Genomic DNA, 14,464 nt, shown 5'->3' on the forward strand with positions numbered 1-14,464 from the left:
CTTTATAATAAAATGAATCAGTTATACATATATGTATGTCCCCATATCTCTTCCCTCTTGCATCTCCCTCCCTCCCACCCTCCCTATCCCACCCCTCTAGGCGGTCACAAAGCACCGAGCTGATCTCCCTGTGCCATGCGGCTGCTTCCCACTAGCTATCTACCTTACGTTTGGTAGTGTATATATGTCCCTGCCACTCTCTCGCTTTGTCACAGCTCACCTTTCCCGCCCCCCCCCATATCCTCAAGTCCGTTCTCTAGTAGGTCTGTGTCTTTATTCCTGTCTTACCCCTAGGTTCTTTATGACATTTTTTTCCCTTAAATTCCATATATATGTGTTAGCATACGGTATTTGTCTTTCTCTTTCTGACTTACTTCACTCTGTATGACAGACTCTAGGTCCATCCACCTCCTTACAAATAGCTCAGTTTCGTTTCTTTTTATGGCTGAGTAATATTCCATTGTATATATGTGCCACGTCTTCTTTATCCATTCATCCAATGATGGGCACTTAGGTTGCTTCCATGTCCTGGCTATTGTAAATAGAGCTGCAGTGAACATTTTGGTACATGACTCTTTTTGAATTATGGTTTTCTCAGGGTATATGCCCAGTAGTGGGATTGCTGGGTCATATGGTATGATTAGTTTCTTATTAAAATAAATAGATAGATAAATAAATAATAATGACCAGCATGTGAATCTTAAGGCTTGGTTAAGAAACTTCTCTGGTCTCAGATTTTAGTAACAACATTCTACCTAGAGAAGGAAAACAGCCTTAATTTAATGGTGACAAGGCTCAGAGGGAATGTACACATCATCTCTTTTACCATCGTACATAATTCTTTTACCTAAAGCTTTCAGGGATTACTTTCAGGGATTGCTCTAGTGGGGAAGAAATGTCAGAATCATCTTAGATCAAAACTTTATGACAGTGTTTTCTCGAAAATTGTTTAAAATAAATTTACTTCAGTAAATATTGCCTGGAAAAAATGTCAAGTGAAAACTTTTTCCTGAAACGAAAGTCTCTGCGTATAAATCATGGTTACATTGCTCAGTTTTCTGCTGATTAGGACAAGCTCACTGAACGTGAATGGACATTTGCTTCTGGCCCTGTGGTCACTGGGTTATCTGCTGTTGCGTGGACTGTCATCTGTGTGGTGATCTAACAGCAGACTGGGCCCCGATGCGTTTCTTCACAAGAGAGCTCTCCATTCGTTGTTCACAGAACGTGTATTGCCTGGCCTTTATGTGTACTGTGTGCTGTGAGCAGCCCAGATACGATTCCAGCCCCCATGGGAACCTGCTCTGCCCCCCACTCCATCCCTGTGCTCATGGTGTGTGTCTCAGGGATGTGGTGATATTCAGGGATGAAGTGAGGAATCTATTTTCCACCTTTTTGATCAACTAGAAAGAGCTGAAATGTTGGCACCTTGTTTTTTTAGGCTCCATCAACAGAACTCTATGTTGAATTGGCTGTGCCAATGCTGCCTTGGACACAGGAGACTGTTTTGCATATTTTCTGTCCCAAGTAGGACTCGAGTGGAGAAGTGCATGACAGCTATCTGGGGAACAGATGCCTGGGTGAGGGCTTGTTAGCTACCACTGGAAAACTTGTGTCCCTCCTCCCAGCGCCTCTCCTCCACCCCACGCCTTCCTACTTCTTGGGTTCCTGATTCTTAGTATTTGGTGGATATGGTTAAAACAGGATGCTGGAGAGCTACTGTGTTTTTTGAGGAAATAGTATTTTACCTTCAAGGAAACGCCAAGGGTCATCTCTCCGGGTGGGTTCAAACTTAGTGTCAGCTGATCCCAGGGGCTTTTCTCTGTGTATGTGCCTCTCTGGGGGAAGAAAGATGTTGGAGCAACTTTTATGTTGCTTTTCTCTGCCGATGTTAGCAGAGGTATTTTTCAGCTCTGAGTAATCAAACAGTAGAGATGGCTTTCCAGATAGTTGTTAAATCTCCACTTGTACCAGGCACTATTATTAAGGCATTATAGGAAGTAAAATTTAATACAAGACCCAGTTAATCTTTCGGTAAATATTTATTGAATGCTTCCTATGTGCCAGGCATCCCTCTAGGTGCTAGATTTTGAAGTCATGACATGTTCAATAATGTCAATTCTATCTTGAATGCTTGGCCAATCATTGACTCTAAGCAAAGTCGTCATTCAGCTACAGAGCTGATAAAAGAGATTTGGTGAAAAGCAACATTAACAGGGGAAGTGATCGAAGAGCTGTGTGGGATAGAGGGTTGGACCATTAGATGGACTGTGTTACTACCATGTATGTACCACTCAGATATATAAACAGATAGATTATAATATCCATTTAAGAGGCATCAGCAATGCATTGTGGAATATAAAAGACAGAAGAAGTAGTAACACTGAGTTAAACAATAGGCGTAGGAGCCTGACTGGCCTGGGTCCTAGTCTTGGCTCTGCTACTAGCTATGTGTGATCTGAGGGGAAGTTACTTAAGCACACCGAGATGAAGTTCCTTTCGTGAAAAGGAAGGTAAAGATAGTACCTACCATGAAGATCTTTGGGAAATAATATAAATCAATTGTTACAGTGACTACAAATAAATAACACTGGGTGAATGTAAGATTTTTATAAGAGCTCATGCCTTCTAAAGTCAGAAAGGGCTTTATGGTGGAGGTGGCATTTGACCTCGATCTGAAAGGATGAGTAAGCATTACGCAGATGAAAAATGGGGGAAGAGAATAAAGCATTCAGAAGTATGGAGTTGTTAAGGTGCCTGACATTTCTCTAGGACAGAAAAAAGTCTAAGGTGCCAGGAACGGAATTGGACAGATGTCTTGGTGGGATATTGAAGCTACTGTGGGAAGGGACTCGCTTGACACTTAAACTGTGATTTCAAGATGGAATCTCATACATTAAATGACTGGCTTCCATTCAATAATGGTTCTGCAGGTTCACACGTAGACACTCCACTCTGCTGTAAATACAGAGCAATGATAGACAAAGAGAAACAGAGAAAACAGGGAAAGCACAGTTAGGCTCAAAAACACAGTAATCATCTCTATGGATCAGAAATAAAAAGTGGCAACATGACTGAAGCTACGGCCTGCTGGGCACCTACCTCATCTGGAGGCAGGAAGCAGTTTGCCTCCTGGTCCAGGTTAGGGAGGTGGGAAAACGCTCCACTAAATATGAGAGAACTGTGGTCACTTCTTTTTTTAAATTTTATTTATTTTTGGCTGTGTTGGGTCTTGGTTGCTGCCCACGGCCTTTAGTTGCGGTGAGCACGGGCTACTCTTCCTTGCAGTGCACGGGCTTCTTATTGCGGTGGCTTCTCTTGTTGTGGAGCACGGGCTTCAGTAGTTGTGGCTTGTAGGCTTCAGTAGTTGTGGCTCTCGAGCTCAGTAGTTGTGGCTTGCAGGCTCTAGAGCGCAGGCTCAGTAGTTGTGGCGCACGGGCTTAGTTGCTCCGCGGCATGTGGGATCTTCCCTGACCAGGGCTGGAACCTGTGTCCCCTGCACTGGCAGGCGGATTCTTAACTGCTGTGCCACCAGGGAAGCCCCTACGTTCACTTCTCAATGACAGTGGTAAACGGCAGCTTCCCCACTTGTGAAAGGGGCTAAAGATGAAAAGAGAAAACAGTTGTTAAAGCACTGCCTGGGGTTACACAATTCCACAAGCTACCTGAGGGCCTAAGAAGGAAGGAATAGGGACACGTATCAAAATCAGGAGCTAAACCTAGTCACCAGCCAGACCAGCAACTGGATAGGCAGGAGTTCCCATGACGGCGTCAGGACCTGATTGTAGGACCGATTCCACATCAGGTGGAGGCAACGTCCAAACGGATAAGGAGGGAGGTGCGGCCGTAATGGGGGAAAGGGGAGCAGAGAGGGAGGGAGAGACTGAGAGAGAGAGGGAGGGGGAGAGAACATAAGGCCCTTCCACTCACAATTCTGCAAACTTAAAAGTCCAAAACATTTGAGAAATGCTAAGAAAGATAGGCTCTCAAATACAAAATTCAAGTATACCTTTATTTTACATAAAAACAAAATTTTAAAGCATGACAAAAAATTTTAAGTATGAAGCTCAAAGAATCTTTTGTACAATTTTGAAACAAAAGCAGGCACAAATGAAAAAGTATAAAATGCAAGTGGGCTTTGAAAAAACTGAGGTATTGGAAAAGAAACCATAACGTTTGAAATAGAAAGCTCAGTAAATGGCATACATTCCACGTTGGATACTTTCTAAAAGAGTGTTAGTAAATTGACAAATTTATGCAGGACATGTATGGCACAGGGAGATAAACAGATTAAAAATTAAGACAGAAAATTAAGAGCAGAAAATAATGGAATAGTTAAAAAAAAAAAAAGAAACAGGTAGAAAGATTGCTGAAATTTTGAAAGAAAAGACCAAAACATATTCCAGGTTGTAGAGAACTAAAAGTTTTATATATTGCAGGAGGGATTATAAGTAGGACACTTTGAAAGCAATTTGGGGATACCTGCAATATTAAAGATGCACGTATCCTATGACCATGAAGTCCACTCTCAGATAAATACTCTAGCCCAGAGGAACACGTGTCCAGGGGCACAGTGCAGTTATACAAAGTTGTTAATTGCAACAGTGTTGTGATAGTAAATTAAATGTGGGTCCTTAAGTGAATGGATAAATAAATTGTGTCATTTTCATTCACTACAGTGCTATATTAGAATTAGAGCTACTGTCTCAACATGGAAAAAAATCTCAAAAACACAATACTAAAAATTAAATATCTCCATTAATGCTATTATTTATAGTATTGTGAATGTTGCTTATAAATACTAAAATCGCATGGGAATGATAAAAATCACATTCAGCTTAGTGTAACCTGGGGTGAATGAGAGGGAAGTTGTACATAGGGAGACATGAGTGTATTTAGATTTCATTACCTTAAAAGTAAAATCAAAGAGTAAGAAAGAAAAGAAGGAAGAAAGAGCTGTGTGCTCAGTGAGTTAGAATATGATAGAGTTGAGACTCTTGATACCATGTTGTTAAATTGCTTTTCAATTTCCACTCCCCACTATCAGTGAGTAAGTGTGTATCTGGAATTTACTGCAGGAGAGATGATAAGCACAGGAGTGTGGTTTTGAAAAAACACGTGAGGATCTCTCTTTTGGCCCTAGGCCCTCCTGTTACTATCATGTCTCCTCTTTTTAATCAAGGTTCTGGTGAGACTAGTCTTCAGTGCTGTGTTGACTTCTTTAATTCCCATTCCTCCCCAAGCCACTGGAATTTGTTTTCCAGCCAACACGACAATGAAACTGTTTTGCCAAGGTCTCCAGTAACTTTTTCTTTCTCTTTGACACTGGTAGTATTTAATGGTTTGGGCTCACCTTTCCCTTCAATCTCTCCCTCACTTCCATGGCAGCTCCTCTCCTGGTTTTCTTTTGTCCTGTGCTGTTCTGCTCAGTCTCCTAGACCTTTCCTCCTGCTTCCGTGTAAACATACTGGTCTTCCTTCGGATTCTGACTTCAACCCTTTGACATTCTACACATGTGGGTTATCTTATCCAAACTCAAGACGTCCACTCTCTGTACACTGATGATTCCTAATTTTATGTCTTTATTCCAGATTTCCTCCAAATCCTTAAACCCTTACGTACTATATATACTATTTCCATCAGATGCCTCTTATGTACATCAAACTCAATATGTTTATTACTGAATATATTATAATTCAGTATATATGACTGTGTCCTCTATATTGATGTCATTTATCCCATTGCTTAAGCTAGAAACTCTTTCCCTGGCACATTGCTCTCCCTCACTTTCCATGTTCTAAAATCCTCCTCCTCTTCCCCCTCAGCTCCCTGTGCATCCTTCCTTTTCTCCTCTCTCTTTCTTCTTCCCCTTTGCCCTAGTCTTTCTTTTTTTGTTTTTTGTTTTGTTTTGTTTTTTGCGGTACGTGGGCCTCGCTCTCACTGCCGTGGCCTGTCCCGTTGCGGAGCACAGGCTCCGGACGCGCAGGCTCAGCGGCCATGGCTCACGGGCCCAGCCGCTCCGCGGCATGTGGGATCTTCCCGGACCGGGGCACGAACCCGTGTCCCCTGCATCGGCAGGCGGACTCTCAACCACTGTGCCACCAGGGAAGCCCCCTAGTCCTTCTTTTATAATATTTCTCGAATTTCTCTTCTGTGTAGAAAGTGCCATTGCTTCCAGCTTCCCCTCAGACTCTAGTCCTTGCTTCTCTGTCCTCCTCCGTTATACAACATCAACAACCAAAGCAAATACCTTAAAGGCTACTACTTTGTGAATTTTACTCTTGAAACAAATATTTGCATTTTACCATTTACTCCTGTGACTTTGGGCACAATACTGAACCTCCGTTTGCTTCAATTTCCTCATCTGTAAAATGTGCATTATAATAGCACCTAAGCCATAAATGTTGTGAGAATTCAATCCAGGTATTTATGAAAAGACTCAGAGCAGTGACTGGCCTATGGCAAACATTATATGAGTATAAGCTTTATATATATTTCTTAGCTATCATTGTTTTCAATTACTGTCTATTGTTATTATAAAAGTCTCTTATCTATCTTCATTTTTCACTATTAGAGATTTTCTTTTCATATTCACTTATTAAGTAATATTAAAGTGGTTAGTCTTCTGAAAAAAACTAAGCAAGTTTTTCATGTATTTTTACAGGTAAAATTTTAATATGTAAAAGCTTTAAAATTCTGTTTACAAAGTTGAGTTTAATTTGCCAGGAAGGAGGAAAGATGTTTGTGGGGCAAAGGTGTTTGTGGAGAAACATGCCTAATAGCTTTATCAGCTGGAGCTGGCTTGGATCTAAAATATTTAGGAATTGTTGTGGCTTCGTTAAAGTAGCGCTAAAATTGGCAATCGTGAAGTTTTACACCATGGAACTTGGGTAAATGCCACAAATCAAGACTAGCATAACACTATATAATTTTGCTTAATACCAGGACCATTGTGAAGTTTGATGTAATGACAAACCACTTTATGGTGAATTTTAATATATCATGGGGGGTAAATTGTACCTGTAAGAGTTAATAGTTACTATATATATTAGAAGTCAATAGAATAATTACCCTGATCTTGGTTGTGAGCACCATCATTCAATATCAGAGGAGGTCCATTTGTATCTTTTACACTGGTTCCTTTTTAAGTTTATACAACGTGTGATTTTGAGTGAATTTTTTTAACCACCTTAAAAAGTAAAAGAAAAATAGTCTTTTTCAATAAAAAGGAATATTTATTTAAAAGAGAAAATTTTCTCAAGTTTTGGAACCAAGTTAGGGCAAATTCAGAATTTAGAGTAATTCTTCAGTTTTACCTACAACATGCCAATGGGAAGAAAATTGTGTGAGAAAACCATCTGATTAGGCCTCGGGTATTTGTTATGATTGTTATAATTCCCTATGGAAAGACTGTCTCATAAAATGCACACTGCTTGCTTGGCTTTTTGTCACTCACCAGTGAAATAAACCACATGTAAGACCTTTATGAAACTGACTAGTTTGTGGGTTCCATTTCCTGTTGTGAGGGGTTAGATGTATCTCAAACTCACCTAAGTTCTCAAGATTGTTTTCATTCTTTCATGTAAACCAGTTTAGGTTTCAAATTCATATATTTCAAGTGAAACTGAAATCCTCTCTAATTTATCATTTCTATAATATGCAGTTCTGCTTCTGGTTGGGGGAAACAGTTTGAACAGTTATATAGATTTTACGATCATTTGCCTTAGGAGAAGTACTGTCTGAGGAGGGCTGACTCAATGACTAAACTCCCTGCCCCCCTTTAAAAAAGTCTGAATAAAGTCCTCTCGGGTGCTCACATCGCTTGAGGTATTGTCCTGCTTAGAGCCCCACTTCTCATCCAGCCCAGGTACAAGAATCTAGCATAGACGGAGGCCTGGTGTGGGGCAAGGTTGAGACCGAGCCTACAATTTGATAGGGGGCTTTCTCTAGAACCAGCCATAAGGTTGGGTGGTAGAGCTGAAGAGCCCTTGCTGCACTGGGAGCCCATAAGCAATGGATGGAGGAGATTCACTGGCTCCCAGTCAGGAGGCTTGGAGTGGGTGATGCTTCCCTTTACAGATCCTACAGCTGTCCTCTCCTACTTCCTCTCTCTCTTCTTTTTTTTTTTTTTTTTTCTCTTTTTCTTCTTATCAGAGCTGCTTTTTTTGTATGAGCTAATGTGATTTACCTTGTTCACATGGGGCCAGAACGTTCTAGGAATGCCTCTGTCTACAACTCCCTTTTCTCCCTATTCCCCTGGTTCTTAGTTTGTCTTGAGTGCTTCCTGGGGTCTCCTGGAGCCCAGATTTTCTAAAGTGTTCCCACTGTCTAAACTGACTTACTCTCTTCTTCACCTTTCGTCCCGGCTCTCCACTAAGTTCTAGCTTTCCAAGTGGTATACATTATGCAAATAAGATATTTGGGCTAATATATTTTGTTAATAGGTTTTGCTGACCTCAGATAATTGCCTATAGAAAAGACTTCAGGAGACCATTTGAGGGAATGGTGGGAATTTTAGACCAAGATGCAGGTCAGTGTGGGAGATATCTTATGAAGCTGAGACTAGAACTTGGTCAAAAATGCCTAAATTTTAGTTGTGTGTCATGACTCTAGCATGTCTACTCTTGACTAAAATTTAGAGCAGTTATTGCCTTTGTCATGTCCTTTTTTCACAAGGATGATTAATTTCTTCAGGAATAAAATTTTCTTCTAACATTTGTAAAATAAAAAGTCGGTATGGGATTTCCCAGGAAATACAATTTAAGCACTTTAACTTCATCATTGTTGCTGAAGGAAATACAAATCCTACCTATCTTGAAAACTAGGAAATTTTTGTTTATTAGATATGAAGTACTTGTTTATATCTATAATCATGTATTATAGTACATAGTCACATAAAGTATTTTTAGTTTTTAGTGCATTTTCAGGTACAATCTTGTTAAATATTTTTGAGACCTACAGGATTGGAATTATTATAAATATCTTGATTTTACGAATGAGGAAGTTGGTTTCGAGTAATAAACGGATTTTTCCCCGAGTAACACAGCTACTACGTATGACAACCGTGAGTTGATTTCAGGCCTCTGGATTTTAAAATCCCATTTTATTTCCGCTCTGTCATATTCCCTCTTCAAACATATCGTAGAACCATTGTAGCTATTAGATCAATAGTTAGATATGGAGAATACTAGCCAGGTACATCGAAAATAACATTATAAAATCTTGTAATAAGATTGCATACCAATTTTTAGAACTGCTTTTCAATTATGTAGAATGTTTTTCAAATTCTCCACTTGTTACCAGAAAAGATTAAGTCAATTAAACTTGACTAAATTCGGTTTAGATATTGTGGAGGAAAAAATGAAACTTCTTTAATCTAAAATGTTTCTCTCTCTGCACACACACACACAGCCGTTGAAAGCATTTTTTTTTGTTTTCTATTTTTGCTGATAGTCTGATGATTTTACATGAATTGTTTAAAATGTATTGTGAAAAACATGTATTTCAGATTGTCTTTTGTCTGATTTGAATATTTGAAGAGCTAGTATCAAATAGAAATTGGCAATTAATTTATCTTCCATAAAACATACGAGAAACATTCAGAGATACTTAAGGCAATATGCAATTTAAATCTAGGTGTAAATAAGAATTTCCTGATAAGGAGGGTTGATAGGTACTTAGATCTCACCAAAAGAGGTTGTGGAACTTCTTTTTTCTGGGATGTTTACTTCATGTGGCTTAGATGCAACCCCATGGTATTAGCAGGACCATGAATTTAACAATCTGATGTGAACCTGTAGTATTGTGACATTGCAATGGTTATCTTGCAGGTTTATTTAAATAATTGCTGTTATTTAGAAATGGCACAAAATGAAGCACAACATAATTTTGTCTTCTCTCACAAAAATAAAAAGGGAAATATTTTTATTATTTTTAAGAAATTGAGTGAACGGTGTCCTGTCATAACGAAAGCGGTAGTGGGAAAGATGCCTGTGGGTGGAAACAGGAAACATTAGTGATAAATGCTGTTACGTATTTTTTTCAGGTGCAGCTCCATGTCTATTGATTCTAATTAGCACATTTTGTGCCTCAGCTAGTAGCTCCCCTTTAGCTCTGCTTGGAGAATTTTTTTTTTTAGCTTCCATCCTGCTCGTACATACTGCCACCTCCTCCCTCTTTCTCTCGTTACAAATGTTACAACACAATCAGAAATTTCCTCTTTTCTTTCCTTCCTGCATTTCCAGCAGGTTCCCTTGCGTCAGAAGCAGAGAAGGAAAACTAAAGGTAATTAGATCTTTTGTTTCTTTATCCCGTTTGTGTGTGTGTGAGAGTCCTTTTCTCCTGGATGCCTTCTTTAGGATCTGATTTTTGTCTGTCTTAATGCTAGTATCAGAAGGTGGATGGCAGATTAATTTGGGGTTCTTTTGGATCGATTTTAAGAAATGACGGCATGCTGTTCGTTTGGGTTAATCCCCCGTGGTATGTCAATAGAGCTTAGAAAGACTGGCACTGAGTCGGGGAAGTGGCCGTGTTTCTAGGTGGGCATTAACCCTTTAGCGTCTCTTGCATAACTACTGCTATTATTGTTGAAACGAGCTGTGTTAGTGTAGTGATGTGCCTGCCAGACTCATGATTTTCATGTTTTCAGCTTATTCCATTGAAGAATATTCTTAGACTAACACTTGCATGTGAGTCTCACTGTTTCCTTGATCATATCTTGTACCTTCTAAGCACCAAATGAATGGTTAAAAAGAAAATCGATAAATTACTTTCTTTTTGCATTTGCTTTGCGTAAATCTTGGTACAAAAATCCAACTTCCTGGAGGTAAACAGCGAACACATACATCAGGGTACGATGTTACCTACCTTTTCACATAATTGTTGCAGGTTTTTTCACCATGAGTCGGAGGAGGATATCATGTAAAGACCTGGGGCACGCTGACTGCCAAGGGTGGCTATGTAAGAAAAAGGAAAAAGGAACTTTCCTAGGCAACAAATGGAAAAAGTTCTGGGTGGTCCTGAAGGGATCATCACTGTACTGGTACAGCAATCAAATGGTGAGTCCACTGTCTTCCTCCTGTCCCAGGACCCTTTAACAAAGGGTGGGTCAAAGATCATTGTGGAGCAGGTGAACCCCATGGGAAAGATCGTTTTTATTTCTGGGACTTGGAACAGGGCAAAGAAACAAACAAGTTCTAGAAACTGTTTCTGTAGGTATGTAGGTTATTCTATTATACTTGATGGAGGAGAAAACCATCCTGCTTGACTAATCTTTGGTTGAAGAGGGGCATCCAAATATATATCCTTATTGAAGGAGGATTTCAGGGCCTATTAATGTTACTCTTCCATGGTCGATGCTAATCATTTCAGGATTTCCTTGGACAGCACTTGATATGGGAACTTGACATTGTTAAGATCTCTACTAAAAAAAAAGGGACTCAACTTTAAGACCTATTGGGGTGTAAATTGATTCAGTCCACAGGAAGCTATTTTCTTTTCTCCTCCTTTATTATCTTCTTTTCCTCTGACCTTCTCTATTAGGTGGGTTGGTTTTGGAATCGCTAACCTGTGTGCCGGCATTGTGTTGGTGACTGTCATCTCTCGTTCTTTGGCATGTACAGTGAAGGCATTAAACTAATGATGCTTGGACAGCACTTGATAAGAAACCTGCCTCATTTATCCTGTAATAGGCACTTCACTTCTGTGGTCTGCTTTGCAGGCGAGTTTTCTGTTGGAAAGGGCTGCAAATAAAGTTACTGTTAAAATGTGTACTGATCTTTCCTGGCTTGAAACATTCTGAAAACAACGATATTTGTCGAATACTGAGTAGAGACCTTTCACAAAGGAACTCTCTCCATGAACACCGAGTAGCCGTTTGCTGATCTCAGGAGAGCCTGAGTTTCCCTTTGTGGTAGAGCGAAGGTCAGCAATGGATGTCCTTTAATCCATTAAGGGAAAATCATTTAAAAATTGACCACAAGCCAGAAAAATTCTTTTTACGTGATACCATTATTTTAAAATGACTTGTGTATGCCCATCTCTCAAGCAACAGAGCTTTAGGACAAATAACTTTATAAATGTAAAATAAGTGCCCCGTGTAGTTTGTGGGTGAAATTTTTAGTCGATAAATTTACACTCACTGGCCACTAATCAAAAAGTTGTGTACCCACATAACCCAAGGCACCTGTCCTGTAAGGATTTGATTAAACTGGACCCAAATCCAATTCCAGTGCCCTGGAATAAGCATCCTCCCCTGTGCTTTTCTCTGTACTCCCCCTCCCCTGTCCCCTGTTCCCAAGCTTACAGATTTGGTTTCACCCAAAACATGGTACAAAATTCTTCACTGAGTTTTATAAAAATATATATTTTTGAGCTTTTGGCGAGTTTTAACAATTTTATCAAATATTTGGGAGCTTCACAAGAAAGAAGCACCTTGCAGAGTATGCAGTCTTCCACTATCTTCTTTTTCTCTCTTTTCTTCTCCCTTCCTGGATACATTTACCATCTTGTCTAGCATGGGATAATTTTACCCAAATTAAGGCAAACTGGAGCTGGGGCCTCACCTTCTATCCTAAGGGATTTTTCCTGAACAAATACAGCTTCCTTCTTAATGAAGTTTAATTAATTATGGTTAATATAACTTTCTCCCTCTCGTTTATAATATTTCAGGCTCTTGCTTTTGGTTAGTTGTGCAAGTGATAGTTTGCATCTTCTATGAAATGAGAGGGCTTACTGATTTACCTTTTAATAGCTCTCTAGGAATTTTCCGAGGCTGTTGGAAGGATTGGGTGCTGATGGAGCATGACACATCTGTGGGAAGTAACAAAACTCAGATATAAGCATGGCATTAATTTTCTCATTCAGTCACATTATTCTGCACGTATGTTCTGGTACTGCTCCTGTCTTCATAGGATCGAGCCCCCTCGGAACCACACATACATACAGGTTTGGCTTATTTTGCTTCATAAGTTCATTTGGCCTAAGTTTCTCTTAGAAGAGCAATGAATTACCTATTTTAGGCATTAGGAATCTCACGTACTCGAATAGAATTAGATTAGCAACATTGAATGGAGAATAAATTGACTGTTATTTGGCCACAGAATTACTCTATTAAACTTGTGGTATATAACAGAAGGACCCTTTCAACTTCCTAATTCTATGACTCTGTGTTACAGAGGAATAATCTCTACACACACACACACACACACACACACACACACACACACACGTGCGCGCGCGCACACCCTGACATCTTAATTATATGTTTGTTTTGGGGAAAAAAGGCTACTCAGTGAATACTTAATTAACGGTCATAGTCCTGCTATCTGTGTGAATATCAACTGTGAAATAATTGCCGAACACGTACCCTCAGGCTGAGAATATTTATTTACTTTCTGCCACTCAAGGAATTCAGATTCAACGGAGTAGCTCCCAAGGCACCAATGTCTTATGAACAAACTTCTGTTTCTTCTACCTTCCCTGTTCCCTGTGCTTTCTCATATGGTAATGGAGCTGATAGCATCACAGCCAGAGCCACCTCTTATCGAATGCCTACCATATGTCAAGGGAGAGTCGAGGTACCTTTCATACACACTCTTTTTAACTTCTCCAAAATACCCTCCAAGGTAGCAATTGTCACCACGTTTAGAAAGTTGGGAAGGCTGAGACTCATAGAACTTGTGTACATTCTTCAAGTGACCCAAGTCCTAAGGGGAGGGGGTACAATAGCTCCTCTTTAGCCCCTTTGACTCTTCAGCCCCCGGTTGTTGTCATATGCCAACCTGACCCCATGCGGGGACCAGGATAAATGATGTGGTTCAACTCCCCTATTGTCTGCGTTCAATGGGGTTTGGAGAGAACAACTCTAGAAGTGAAACGTGGGGCCGTTCTTATGTGCAAGTACAAGTGAGCTCATGGGATCCCTTTGCTTGTCTCTCTTGTGCCCTGACACAACCCCAGGAGACATCACCCTCACCTCTCTCAGCGTTTTGTCATTGTTGTTACCTAGTAACTGACGCATGGTGTACTGCCTTCTTCCATCACTCTTTGCTGCTTTAAAAAGTACTACGCAGATTTCCTTGAGAAAGGTCAAGTCCAGACACTCATCTACCATTTTCACACCCCATATTATGTGCATAGAATGTGATGCAGCACACAAGAATTTATGCCATGTCTTACAAAACCGTATTCAAGTTGAACAGCCTTAAAAATCCAGGCTGTTTAAAATCCTGGATTGAAATCCACACAATTGTTTTCCTTTGCCTCTAGATAAAGTACCAATTCATTTCCTGGCTCCTGGGCGTCTCCTGACCTGTACCTGTCTTACTTCCCCAGCTTCCCCACCTCCACCCAAGCTTCAACTACACAACTGCTTTTAATTCCTTATTAATGTCCTATATGCTGGCTGTCTCTTTAAGCCTTTGCATATGCTGTTTTTCAGCTCAGCAAACTCTTTGCCTTCATG

At 40.1% G+C, this 14,464-nt stretch overlaps 2 protein-coding genes across 10 annotated transcripts in view; one reads left to right on the plus strand and one right to left on the minus strand.

Moving 5' to 3' along the window:
• The window catches only part of IPCEF1 (interaction protein for cytohesin exchange factors 1), a 183,006-nt gene that overhangs the window by 91,929 nt on the left and 76,613 nt on the right, over window positions 1-14,464 (plus strand). For 6 of the 9 annotated variants that reach the window (XR_003427982.1, XM_027082952.1, XM_027082962.1 and 3 more), the window contains 2 exons: window positions 10,245-10,284; window positions 10,888-11,057. The exons of 1 other annotated variant lie outside the window; for it this stretch is intronic. Coding sequence is in view for 7 of the 8 variants with exons in the window: in XM_027082952.1 (XP_026938753.1) it covers window positions 10,245-10,284; window positions 10,888-11,057 (210 nt within the window). In the remaining variant the exon portion in view is untranslated. The remainder of the gene's footprint in view (window positions 1-10,244; window positions 10,285-10,887; window positions 11,058-14,464) is intronic. 2 more of the 9 variants (XM_027082988.1, XM_027083018.1) reach the window with 2 other exon arrangements.
• The window catches only part of OPRM1 (opioid receptor mu 1), a 161,009-nt gene continuing 157,461 nt past the window's right edge, over window positions 10,917-14,464 (minus strand). The window contains exon 4 of the mRNA XM_027083054.1: window positions 10,917-10,955. Within this exon, the coding sequence (XP_026938855.1) occupies window positions 10,917-10,955 (39 nt within the window). The remainder of the gene's footprint in view (window positions 10,956-14,464) is intronic.

This window comes from Aethalodelphis obliquidens, unplaced genomic scaffold (genome assembly GCF_003676395.1).
Source record: "Aethalodelphis obliquidens isolate GAN/ISIS:26980383/991018 unplaced genomic scaffold, ASM367639v1 scaffold3, whole genome shotgun sequence".
NCBI classification, from domain to species: Eukaryota; Metazoa; Chordata; class Mammalia; order Artiodactyla; family Delphinidae; genus Aethalodelphis; species Aethalodelphis obliquidens.